A 13,674-nucleotide genomic window follows, 5' to 3' on the forward strand; every position below is an offset into this window, starting at 1 on the left:
GTAGTCGTCGCCGTGGTAATCAGTGGCTGCTTCCTAGGGGCAGGAAGGTCCTTGCCAGACATGGTAGGCTTGCCCTCTGAAGACTTTTTGGCCTTCTTAGGAGGGGTGTCTGAGGGGCCAAGCGAGGAAACCCTAGGCCTCTTCAAGGAAAACTGCGAGGCGCCAGACATGCTCTCACCTTCAGAGACTAAGTCGCCTTCTGGTCTGTCTTTAAGTCTGTTCAGCCATATTAGAAGTCTCCCTTCCCGGTCCTTCTGGGTTTTATGGGAGAATTTACGGCATATCCTGCAGTCCACGGCCTGGTGGTGAGGATAGAGACAGTATAGACAGGTCTCATGTTCGTCGTCCACATGAAGCCTCATCTTGCCACAGGAGGCACAGGCTCGAAAAAGTCCTTTCTTTTTGCGATCAGCCATAGCAAATAAAGTCGAAAACTATCGAATTTAGACAAAAATTCAAGATTCCTGAGGAGAACTCAGGTGGAGACTCCCTAGCACAACGTGCGGTAGAAAATCTGAGAGACTGAGGCTCCTCACAGGAAGGTTCTAGAGGGAGGTAGTAGCTGATTGGTTGTTCCTTTTACTTTGGTCCTTTTTTACAAAAGGACACAGATAGGCTACCAAGGTGGGACCCTGGAGCCTACTCTATTTGGTCCTTCCTGCATAAGGACCTAGATAGGTCACTAAGGTGAGACCCTTAGACCTATTCTCTTTATGTATGTCTTAGGACATTACTTTTTTATATACCGGAGGCTCCCGTCTCGACAACGGGGAATGATTCAGGCATGTGAATCTATGAAAGACACCCAAATACTGGATAATTGGAGTAAATGCTGAACAAAGAAACTGAATGTCAAAAACGCATCCCTAAGACATTCAATGTCAAGTGTCTGCTGACAAAGAACCAGCATTTCTTGACCTTTTTTTTGTTATACGAGCCAGGACAAGGGAAGCAGAAAGATCAGAGCAAGGATTAGTCAAACATTGAGTCAGACAGTGGTCTGAAGATTAATGTTTAATGGCAGTTCTAGGCTTACTGGACCAGAGAAGGAGGTAGCACAGTTGGGTGTTGTAATTGTCAAGACTTTGTAGGCAGGTAGCTAATTAATTGCTATCCTTTGTGGTTTTTTTGTTCTTAGTGTTTAGCAGTCTCAGAACAGCGATTGTCGAAGAATAAACAAAATATACAACTGTCAGTTTGGTCTCTCATATTTTTCTCTCACTAGTGCTTTACTGCAAAAATAACTGTGGTGTAGATAATACTAAATTCTTACATAATCACACACAAATTCACCCCTTTTTCTGGAGTTAAAGCCATTTCAATAGGGCTTACCTTTGCTCTCGTAAGGTTGCCTGAATTTCGCATACCCGAACTAAAGATCTCAAATTTTTTAATTCCGTACAAATTTCTGACATATGAATGCTTCCCATGTTATGAGATTCCTCACGCAACCTTGACGCCTACATGAAAAAAACATTGAAAAAGCAGGTTACAGCAGGACTAACTTAACTAATGGCAAGTTATTTAAATAAATGCTATATTATAAAAAAGGTGCACATCTACATTAATAGATTACAAGAAAGTACATTTCCAAGTGATCATACTCAACACTTGACATCTTAAGAAAACTAAAAGATGTTCCTTTTTGCTTAAGTCCCAGGCACAGTTGCCTGCGTACAAATGTGTAAGAAGTATGTATCATTACTTTAAATTTGAGTGTAAGCAAAAGAAATCACAGCTGGACTTCAGGATTTTAACTCTTACCAGTGTGGTATTTTGTGAACTACTTCTTTTGAAATGGATCTTGAGACGGATTTAAGTTATGATGCAGTCCGTTATTGCTGTCGGTGTTCCTGATTGTATCCCACTAGTGGGACTCTTATTCCTTACTTCTGTTTCAATTATAATAATTATGCAACAGAGGTTTCTTTCTTTCTAGTTGGGAGTACAGGAGTCTGTGCTATGCATTAACATGGTTGCTTGATATACTGACAATCTGCAACCTCTTCTGCCATGAGTTGGTTTTTCCAGTTAATGTCTCTAGAGAGAAGTTGACCTTGCAATCTACTCATCAATCATGAAAAGTGCAATAAGAAAGTACATTTCACCAGACCTGATGTAACCCTAATAACTTCAATTAAAAAAAATTACTGCACATTCTGCAAAGTAACAATCATGCTAATACACAGATGTGTCATGGTTGAGCATCTCTAGCCACAGGTCAGCCCTTGGCAAATGGTACCATAGCTACCCAGGGCACTGCGACCAGAGAAGGCCTCTAAGGGCTGCAGCACTTATTGGGTCACCCTTACAGGTCCTGAACCATTACACTCACACACAGCCTTTGCAGGTTGCGTGTTTTGGTGCAGAACAAAAAGAAGAGTCGACGCGGAACACCTCTGTGTTCCATGCCTACAACCCGCTGCCCTTGCATCGGTCAGTCACCCCTGTAGCTGGGTGCACTATACCAGTGGTGAGGGTACAGGTGCAGGAGACCTATACCCCTACAGTGGCTAAGTCCATTCTTAGACATTGCAAGTGCAGTGCTGCCATTAAGAGTATATGATGCTGGGAGTTTGTCATTACAAACTCCACAGCACCATAATGGCCACACTGAAAACTGAAGTTTGTAATCAAACTCATCAGCACACTAAACCCACACTGATGCCAGTGAGGAATTTAATGTAAAATGCACAGAGGGCAGATTAGACATGGCCCCTGAAAACTAACCTACCACTAAGGTCAAGGTGAGTGGCTTTCAGCTGCCACCACCAGGCATGTTTCTGGACCCTTAGGTTGAGAGCCTGCTGCTCTCTGGGGTCTAAAACAAAGCACATCCCGGAATGAGGTGCCAAGCCTCCTCACCCCAGGATAGGCAGGGTTCACGAAGGGGAAGCTTCAAAGGCTTGCCGCCTATGTGAGCTTCCTCAGGCCTCAGGCCACTTGTTGCTTTCAGTAACTGGTCCCCACTGGTTCTGACCCCCACTTTGGGCGGGAGAACCGGCTGGAAAAACAAGTGAGGAAGAGAGGTGTGTCCACCTCTGCCAACTCCACTCCCCTCAGGTGGGGGAGGTGAAGTGAAGCACAACTCTCAGTCCACGCCATCTTGAAGATGGGGGGACTGAGCCAATCAGGAGGGTGGCATAATAGGGGGTGTACCCACCCCAGGGAAGGGACCCATTGCTTCCAACCTTTTTATCTACCTGTAACACCCCTAAATCTAGTATTTAGGGGCACCCATGAGCCTTGCTTCCTCAGACAAGAACTAACTACAAGAAGAAAAAGAAGGACAGAACAGCCGTGCAGCAGCTAAGATGAAGACGCCCACTGACTTGGCCCAAGCCCTACTGGCATGTCTCCCCCTCGAACTGGCATCTGCAAAATCCCAGTCTGTCTAGCAGCCAGCAACCCAGAAAACCCCGGAGGACCTTCCTGCCTTCAACCCCAAATCCAGTGTTCTCCCGTGAACACTGGATTTGTTCACCTGCAAACCCTATCCCCGGCCAGAAGAACAAGTTACTTACCTTCGGTAACGCTTTTTTTGGTGGATACAGTATCTGCCTGTGGATTCCTCACCTTATTAATATCCCCTGCGCCAGCATGCCACAGAAATTTTTCCTAGCTCCCCGCGCCAACAAGGTTGTCACAATGCCGCGGCTCCGCATGACGTCACCGGAGCCATAAGAGGACCACATTGGCGTGATGTCAGTTCCACCCATTTTTTCCGTGCCACCGAGGCAAAATGGGCAGACCGACCATAGAGACAATGCATACATAGTACACAGAATTCACACAAATACACCCAGTGTAAATTGAAATAAAGCAAAGAAAGCTGACATTTCAAATAAGTCCACATATAGACAAATAGAGGCAATACAGTAGGACTACATAAATCAAAATATCCAATAACTTTTTTTAAGGTATAAAAGGATGGACAATGGGGAGGTGGGTGGGTCAGTGAGGAATCCACAAGCAGATACTGTATCCACCAGAAAAAGGGCTACCGAAGGTAAGTAACGTTCTTCTGATGGATACATCTGCCTGTGGATTCCTCACCTTATGAATAGAAATCCCACAGCAGTCCAACCCCCGGAGGAGGGTGTCCACGCTTCTATACCAAAAAGTCTTGCAAAACAGAGAGCACAAAATGGCCGTCCCTCCTCACCTCGGAATCCAAGCAGTAATGCTTCGCGAAAGTGTGGAGGGAGGCCCAAGTTGCTGCTTTACAGATGTCTAACACAGGAACACCCCTGGACAAGGCAGAAGTAGACGATTTAGGCCTGGTGAAATGAGCTATGAGGCCTACCGGAGGCTCCTTACCAGCCAGGGAGTAGCATATCTTGATGCACAAGATGATCAACCTGGATAAAGTGCGCTTGTGCACCGCCATGCCCTTCATACGACCAGCATATCCAACAAAGAGCTGATCATCTTGACGGAAGTCCTTTGTTCTATCCAAATAGAAGCTAATCACCCTCTTTAGATCCAAACGATGAAGCCTCTCCTCCTGCTTTGAAGGGTGAGGATAGAAAGTAGGTAGGGTAATGGACTGTCCTAGATGGAAGGGAGTTACCACCTTAGGCAGAAAAGCAGCCCTGGTCCTGAGAACCATCTTTCCAGCATGTATGATCAGAAAAGGAGGCTTTGAACTCAAAGCCTGGAGCTCACTCACCCTCCTAGCCGAAGTGATAGCCAATAGAAAGACCGTTTTGAATGTCAGTAGTCTCAAAGGACATCTATGCATAGGTTCGAACGTGGAACCCATTCAAAAAGTCAAAACCAGATTTAAATCACACTGGGGCATAATAAAAGGAGTGGGCGCAAACATGTTAGCAAGCCCCTTAATTAACCTTAAGGCTATTGGAGACTTAAAAAGAGAAGGCTGATCTGGCAAACAAACAAATGCAGACAAAGATCCTTTAAAAGTAGCTACAGCACAACCCTGCTGAGCCAAATGAAGTGAAAAACAAAGATCAGAAAGATGCGCTTTCAAAGGATCAATAGATTTCTCTTCACACGATCTAACAAATTTCGACCACCTCTAGGAGTAGATAGACTTGGTGGAGTGTTGCCTGGCCGATAAAATAACATCCACCACGTCCGGAGGGAGAGAAAAAGAATTTAAGTAGCCCAGTTTAAGCTCCAGGCATGAGGGTGCAGGCTCTGAAGGTGGGGGTGTAGAACCTGCCTCTCCATCTGAGAGATGAGGTATGCCCTGGGAGGGAGACGGAGCGGAGCGGAGGGTGTGACAAGAGGTGAAGGTCCGTGTACCACACCCTTCATGGCCAATTCGGGGCGATCAATATAACTTGGGCCCGGTCTTGGCGAATCTTCCTGAGAACCCGAGGAATCAAGGGTATGGGAGGAAACGCGTAAAGGAGTTGTGAGCTACAACTCAACTGAAATGCGTCCCCAAACGTTCCCTGCGCCGGAAACTGCAAAATGACGGGTAGTGTGTGTTCGAGAGTGGAAAAAGGTCCTTACGGCCACTTCTAGAAGCAATGGAGGGATTTATGGACAGGTCTTTAAATATGAAAGTTAAGCTAACAACAGAACTGATTATGCTGGGGGTCTTAAGTGAGAATTCTTGCTGCAATCAGGAATACTTTCCATTTGTAGCGATGGCAGTATTTCGTCTGTGTATTGCTACGGCCTGGAAGGATAGAACGCCCCCTACGCTGCAACAATGGTTAGCCAGGCTGTTACACAGCTGTAATTTAGAAAACTCGATTTATGCTAGGAGAGGGAAAAAGGGTAGGGTAAAGGGGCAGCAAATCTGGTCCCCGATAAATAAATGGAGGGAAGGGGTGGGGTAGTGTTTGCAATACATATACATTTTATCTTTATTTGGCACTCTCTATTCGGCTCATTAACGACAAACGTCTCTGCTCTTTTGCTCTTTTCCCTACTATTTCTGGATATCTTACATTTATTTTTTATAGAAATTTACTTTGTAAAATGCATTGGGAATGTAATGAAATCTTTTTTTGTTTACTCCTGACCGGAGGTTTAATTGATTTGTCCTGTGGGGGAAGGGGGTGGGGAGGTTCAAAAAATTGCTGTAAAAACTTCAATAAAAACATTTAAAAAAAATAAAGAGTGGCAAAGGGTCCACCGAGGAGTTCCCCACGCCTGGAAGATTTGTCGAACTGCCTCCGGATGAAGCCTCCATGGTCGGGGGAGAACTGCAGAACGAGACCAGGTTGATGTGCAGCAACCTTTCTTGTGGAGACCAAAGACTCTTGATCTCCAGATGCCCCAGATGAGCACCCCACCCTAGGGTAGAGGCATCCGTTATCACTGTGGACACCGATGGAGGAAGATGAAAGGGCTTTCCTTGAGACATGTTGCCCTCCGCACTCCACGTCAGTGCCGCTGCAGCTTCTCTCGCGATCCTGACTGACTACCCGATATCTGCATTGTGCCGATACCACTGCCTGCGGAGACACCACTGGAGCGCCCTCATGTGCCAGCGTGCATGGTTGACCAACAGGATGCAGGAAGCAAACAGACCAAGCAGGCGAAGGACCTTCAGAACCAGAACAACTGCTACATTGTAAAACAAGGGAATCATTTCCTGAATGTCGAGAATCCTTTGCGGAGGAGGGAATGCCTGAGACACAGTGGTATCCAGTACCGCCCCATGTGAACAGGTTGCACTGTGAGTGCACCAGGTGAGACTTGGGTACATTTATAGAATGTAGGAGAGTAGGGTCTGCAATCCTATGATCACCCAGATTTTTTGCTTTTGTTTCACTGGTTTACGACTTTCTCTGGCTGTGGGCCTGCCAATCAGACCCACAGCCTGGCTGTTCTCTTTCTAAATTACGATATGTACCCTAGGTGCATTTACCAATTGGTACTGGGCCACCTTATCAGACCCCGTAACGCAGGGCATAGGTGTACCCAGGGCCGCCAGGGGCTGCAGCATGTATTATGCCACCCCTGGCTGGCCTCCTAAATTTGACACAACTGGCTGCATGACAGCTGGGGCAAAGTCGTGTAATCACCCTTTGCTTTAGGTATAGTAGTTCTATATCTAACCATACAATGGACACCCGAGTTCCTATCAGTCACTCCTATGGCAGGCCTTGACAATCCTGAAGGCAGAGTGCGTGGGCTCGTGTGAACTAGGTTCTGGCCCGAGCCGAGCCCGGTTGCAGCTTGCGGAATCAAGACCCAATGGCTGTTCCATGATAACGCGTACCACATCGGTAACTTCGGTGTCGCGTTATCAAGGCATGTCGAGTAAGGTGTCATACGAATCGGGATGCTGCCCCCTCACCAATTCTGGCGACGAGGTTAGCATTCCGCCCTTCTAGAGGGACACGACATGTACGTAACTGTGAACCCCGGTTAAAGTTAACTAAAGCCTCAGCTCCACAAAATGGATGCTGCCACCACAGACACGAGTCTGACCTCCTGCTGCTGGGAGTCCTTCCAGCGAGGAGAGCTTGGACAAAGGGTTTCCTGTCGAGGGCGGTGTTCGCACCGTCCCAGACAGGGTTTGTGTATTCTGGGTAGGTAGGGCTTTTGCGAGAAGGTGACTGCGGAGTGGCACCCCGGTGCTCACTACGCATCTGCCGGTCAGAACCAGTTCCAGGGGCGCCAGCCCTGGCCTGGGGAAAGTCCGGCAGGGGAGAGGGGTGTAACTACCCCCCTTCCTGGTCCCACCCTTAGGGCAGGACCTAGTCATGTACCCACCCCTTTCTTTAGGATAAAGACCGGAGCGGGGACCCTTCCAAATTAGATCATCTTTGAATCAAGAACTACTTTCTACGAAAGGACATTCGAGACTCTTCTCAAGATTTCTCCCTTGTGACTAAGGAGTAGTCACCCTGCATCAGCGGGCACCATCTAAGAACTCTGCGGTTTGCTGTAAGTCCTTCCTCAAGGAATCCGACGGCCCAGCTCGACGAGAACCGGCTTCCCTGGCACCTCTGACCTCTACCCACGTCATCAGCTCAGCTGTAATCTGTGGGTGCGACGAGACCTCGAGGGACCGGCCATCATCAAAACCTGCACGCTTTCTTAACCAGCACGACCATCGAAGTAATTCTCTGGTGAGTGCTCTGGGGTCCGAGAAGCCCCGACCCTGAGCCGCTCCAGCACCGAAGTGCAGTCTCCCAGCATCTCCACGATCTGCGTGGGGCCCTTCTGCTCGCTGCTCAGCACGTTGTCTGGTCACTAGCCGCTGGCTTGTGCCCTTCTGTGACGACATCCGACAATCAACACTGCTGGTCTGGTTGCTCCAGACTGGCCCTTGCTTCCATCTTTGCGAGAAGCACCCCGGGCCCTCCTGGTCCACTCAAGACGCCATCTTAGGCCCACCACGTGGCCCTGAGATCTGCCAAGGCTTGTTGCCCCATCCTGGGCCCAGCGACGCCGACAGCATCATTCTTCGTGGGACAGCTCGCACCTCCACCGTGGTCGCCGACAACGCCTCCTGGTCCGTGAGACTGCAGAGCCTAGCGTCGTCCACTCACCTGGTCGAGGTGACGGCCAACCGGTGCCTTCCTGGTACCCTCTGACTACTGGCTAGTAGTACGAACTTGGTCCCCTCTGCTTTCAGGTATCATCAATCTCTGATCCAGGCTTGGATCTCTACGAACTATTCATCACTGGTCGCCGGCCAGCAACTCCTTTTCTTCCGGCTCCTGGCTCGTCAGCGAAGACCCCGACGCCTGTAAGACTTGTGCAGCCGCAGCCCTCGTGGCTAGGTAACTCGGCATTTCGGTGCCTGCATAGCCTCTTTACTCTAGGGTCCCGAGTCCCTCGCTTCCGACTTGCCTTATCGGGTCCGCCCGAGACCTTAAACTTTCCGTGTCCTCGGACACTTGTTTTAATTGTGCACTTGAAGTATTTTCCTAAGAGATTTGGTTTGTGCTTAGTAGCCTGTCCTCATAAAGAGTCCAGGGCTGTTGTGAATCTTAATAAATATCCTGTTTATTTTCATAACACTTGTGTGGTGTCCTTTCACTGGGTGTTCAAGGGGTACATGTGTGGTAAACAGCTGGCTTAACGGGCCCTCTCGAGTCTTTAGCCTTAGACTGCTCGTATCCACGCTACTAGGATAGCTGGTCTATAGGTTGACTTACAACCAAACACCATAAGGGTCGTTGGAACGATACATAGCGGTCGCTAGAATAGCGAACGTTGCATATCGGGCCAACTTCTCACATAGAAAAACCCAATTTGTACAACAGCTGGGTTGTAACCTGCAGATGACGACGCACCATCTCTGGCGAGACTGCTTTTAATAGCCAGTCATCCAGGTGGGGGAAAACAGGAATCCCTGACTTCTTGAGATGGGCAGCCACCACTGCCTTCACCTTGGTCAAGACTTGAGATGCGGAAGTAAGATCGAACGGAAGGACCGCAAACTGGTAGTGTTGCGACCCAACCGTAAAACAGATACTTCCTGTGTGATTTCAGGATTGTGATGTGGAACTACACATCCTGAAAGTCGAATAACACCATCCAGTCCTCTTGTTGCAGCACCTGAAGAACCTGCGCTAGGGTGAGCATCTTGAATAGAAACAGATTCAAGATTCTGAGGGCCAGGATAGGACATAACATGCCACCCTTCTTGGGGATCAGGAAATACCGGGAGTAGCAACCCTGACCCCGTTCCTGGTCCAGAACCACCTCTATCGCACCTTTTTGTAACAGGGTAAGAACCTCCTTCTGAAGGAGAAGCAAATGATCCTCCGTGCAAAACCCCTGGCAAGGAGGGTAAGGAGGAGGGAATTCCCTGAAGGGAAGGGCGTACCCATTTTCTACCAGATCAAAAACCCAAAGGTCCGAAGTGCTCAATTTCTAATCTTATAGAAAAGGGGTAAACCGGCCTCCCACGGGACCCACATGATCCAGGATGGCGGATCTAGGGCTGCTTTCCTGCATTACCAAGAGGCGTTGGGGAGGTAGAGGAGGAAGAAGAAGGTTGACGCCCAGATCCACGAAGGCGACCTCTGTCTTTACCCCTGTAGCTCCTATACAAAGGGTTCTGCGGCTGCTGTTGCTGAGACTGTCTAGACCCTCAAAAGGAAGACGTCCCAAAGCCACGGTATCTTTTATATCCAAAGCCTCTTGTGAGTCTGCAGACCCAAAGACCTTGCTGTTGCCTTACTGACCTTAAATATTTGAAGGGCTGTCAGCCTGTTCACCAAAAAGCTTGGAACCATCAAATGGAAAATCAATAGGAGCAGCCTGCATGTCAGGGGAGAACCCAGAAGATTTTAACCATGCGTGCCTCCTTGTCGGAATGGACGAACCCATTTCTCTGGCAACAGTATCCACTGTATCAAGACCAGACTAAATAACCTGCAGAGCAGCAGCTTGAGCATCCACTAACACCTCACTCAGATTATCCCTGTCCTCCTCAGAAAACTTAGGAAGAAGCGGTTTCGCAGAGTCCATTAAAGCATGAATGTACCAGCCCAAGAGACAAGTGCAGTTGGTAGGCTTCAGTGCCATACTGGCCGAAGAAAAGACCTTTCTAGCAGATTGCTCCAACTTCTTGGTATCCCTGTCTGCGGGAGCCTGCAAAAACACCCCTGTAGACTGATTCGAACAAGTAGCCTGCACCACCAGACTTTCAGGAGAGGGGTGAGAGGAAAGGAAAATCTGAAAAAACAAAGAAAGATACAATCGAAAATACAAAGTATCCAAACAAAGTACGGGGAGTCCCAGAAAAAAACGTTCGTATCGACAGCACTGAAAAAAGGGAACGGACGTCATCACGCCAGCGTGGTCCTCTTATGGCTACGGTGATGTCATGCGGAGCCAAGGGATTGGGATTACCTCGTCGGCACGGGGAGCTAGGAAAAAATTCTGAAGAATGCTGGCACAGGAGATATTCATAAGGTGAAGAATCCACAGGCAGATGTATCCAACAGAAACCGCAAATCTGCACCACTATGCACCCGAGCTCGAGTGAGCAAACACCACAAGGAGGCCCCAGCGATCCGGATATCAGGCAACCACTGACTTGCCTCAATCCTCCAGCAGACGCCTGCAGCCTAAATCCAGAAGGTCCCCCCAACCGCAACCTGGAGCTGGTAAGAAGACCCGACCCCAAAAGGCACCCCTGCACCAGACTCCCCACGGCCTTCTGTGCCCAAACCAACTTTGACTAACCAACCCCTAACTTCCCAATTTACCTCTCGAAGTGGTAGTCGCACCCAGAAGTCCTTCGTCCCCAAGCCTGCATTGCCTTTGCAAACCGGAGGTTCCCCCTTGAAAACAACAGAGCGTCCAACGTCGAAACAGCACCCTGCCCCCAGCCGCCCCAGTGCTGCTGAGGTGCACCTTTGGTGAGCTAAAGTCCAGGAGCTTTGCTCCCACAACCAAGTGGCCTGCTTGCCAGCAGCCACCAACCGGAGGCCCCTTATCCCCCATTGGATAACATTGGGCCTTAGAACTCTGCACCCAGCCGCCCTAGTGCCGCTAGGTGTGTAACTAGAGTGCGTTCTTGACCCAGGGGGGCCCCTGAGTCTACCCCCAGACCCTCAACTCTTATTACCAAATTCTTTCCTCAAAACCGATAACACTATTTTCCTCCATAGGATAACATGGACTATTTTTCTGTGAAAAGTTTTGTGGGGAGTTTGAGAAATCAAAACAATTCTTTAAAATTGCATAATCAAACAAAAATGGTTTTACTTACCTGTTTCCAGGAAATGCCCAAGAGTAGTATCTAGGTATACTACTCTGTGCAATTCTAGTAATCTCAAAAGTTACTTACCTGCTATTTTACTAGAAAGCCTATTCAAGTCTATGTACTGCATTTACTAAATATTGCATTTCTCTGCATCCATACTGTAAATCAAACCAACGTGCATATACAATGTTCATTCAAACTGTATTCCAATTGCATTACTACTGTAAGTATTTATTGCTTACCGGTGCAAATCTTGCAAAGTTCTAGAAAATTAAATAACTAAAAGAATATTTTTATACAAAAACAATTGGTCTGACGTTCAGTCTTTAAGTGTCTGAATTCATTTGCTGACAGTGTGTACAACAAATGTATAACACTGTCCTCGGATACTGCCTTACGGCTCGACCACACTACGACAAACAGAGAGTAAGGTTCCATCTTACTTTAGCTCTGCCTACCTTTGGGGTTCAACTGGACTCTGTGCACACTATACCACTCTTTGGTATAGCATATACAAAAGCCAACTTCCTACAGGGATTCACACAAATGCAAAGCAGACTGCAGACTGAGGCAATCAGAAGTGAGCTCACAAGTGAATTTTTTTATGATAGAAAAAAACAGGCGCTCAACAAACTATAATATGGGAAAACTGGAAATGAGATGCAAAGATTGGTAATGTAGGTGTTGCGAATTAGTACTGTTAGCTAACTGCCCTGAGGAGCCAAAGTTGCACCCACATAGCTTGGCAAAATGAAGCATCAGCTCCAGAGTCAACATCAACAGCACAGTTTTGCAAAAGGATGCTGTAGCATCCAGTGACCTGCATTCCCAACAACTACAATAGGTACAGCCCAATGAAAATCCCCTGTATTAGCTCTGACAACAGGAGCATAAACAATAGCGAAAAGGATGAACATAAGTTACTTACCTGTAAACTGTGGTTCTCCAGTATTGGTGTCTTTCATAGATTCACATGCTTGAATATTCACCGTCGAAGTGTGAGTCCCACGGTACATAAAATAGCAGTAATATATGCATATATAAGTAAAATTATTATAAAAAATACATATACATATATATAAAATACAGTAAACTCAAAAGTACCATAGAACTGAATAGGCCCATAGAAAGCCTAAGGGAGAAAACTCAACTTGGTAACAGTGTCATTATGTTTTGGTCCAAATTCCAGCCAATCAGGCTGCAGTTCCCTCTAGAACTTTCTCCTCAGAAGCCCAAGACCTCAGATTTTCGTAGCACAGAGTAACCAAAGTGCCTGAGGAGAAGAGAGCCTCTGAGGGGAGGATGGGAGGGTCGCATGTGAATCTATGAAAGACACCAATACTGGAGAACCACAGTTTACAGGTAAGTAGCTTATTTTCTTCTCCAGTATTAGGGGTGTCTTTCATAGATTCACATGCTTGAATAAGAGTAGAAAGCAGTAATCATCATATATGTCATAAAGGTAACAGCAATTTCAAGCATATAATAGACATATCATATTAAAGAGAGATAACCTTTATGACAGGAGGCGGGTAGCAACTGAGGCTCACCTTTAATGAAAAAGATTCCGCAGCACCGCTTGTCCTACTGCTGCATCTGTTGACTGCAGACAGTAGTGCTTTGTAAAAGTATGGCTGCTCGACCACGTAGCAGCTCTGCAGATGCGTCGCAGAGGTACCCCCGCAAAAAGGGCAGTAGAAGCTGACAGCTCTAGTTGAATGAGCACGTACTGGAGCTGGAAGAGGCTTGCCAGCACGCTGATGACAGAAGGCGATAGTGGAAGAAATCCACCTAGTAATAGTTTGTTTGGTAACAGGTTGTCTTTTAGAGGCCGGGCCATAGGCCACGAACAGTTGGTCAGATTTCCTGAAGGATGCAGTGTGCGGAATATAAAACTTGAGGCAACGTTTTATATCCAGGGAATGTAATGAACGTTCCGCAGGAGTTTATGGATCCGGAAAGAAAGTCTTTAAAATGACCGGTTCATTGAGATGAAAATCACTGGGAACTTT

The 13,674-nt window shown here is 47.4% G+C and overlaps 1 protein-coding gene across 8 annotated transcripts in view; it reads right to left on the reverse strand.

The window, feature by feature from the left end:
• WAC (WW domain containing adaptor with coiled-coil) overlaps positions 1-13,674 on the reverse strand; it is a 669,371-nt gene that overhangs the window by 75,203 nt on the left and 580,494 nt on the right. For all 8 annotated transcript variants that reach the window (XM_086941596.1, XM_086941594.1, XM_086941592.1 and 5 more), the window contains one exon: positions 1,333-1,460. In XM_086941596.1, the coding sequence (XP_086797722.1) occupies positions 1,333-1,460 (128 nt within the window). The remainder of the gene's footprint in view (positions 1-1,332; positions 1,461-13,674) is intronic.

This window comes from Lissotriton vulgaris, chromosome 10 (genome assembly GCF_964263255.1).
Source record: "Lissotriton vulgaris chromosome 10, aLisVul1.2, whole genome shotgun sequence".
NCBI classification, from domain to species: Eukaryota; Metazoa; Chordata; class Amphibia; order Caudata; family Salamandridae; genus Lissotriton; species Lissotriton vulgaris.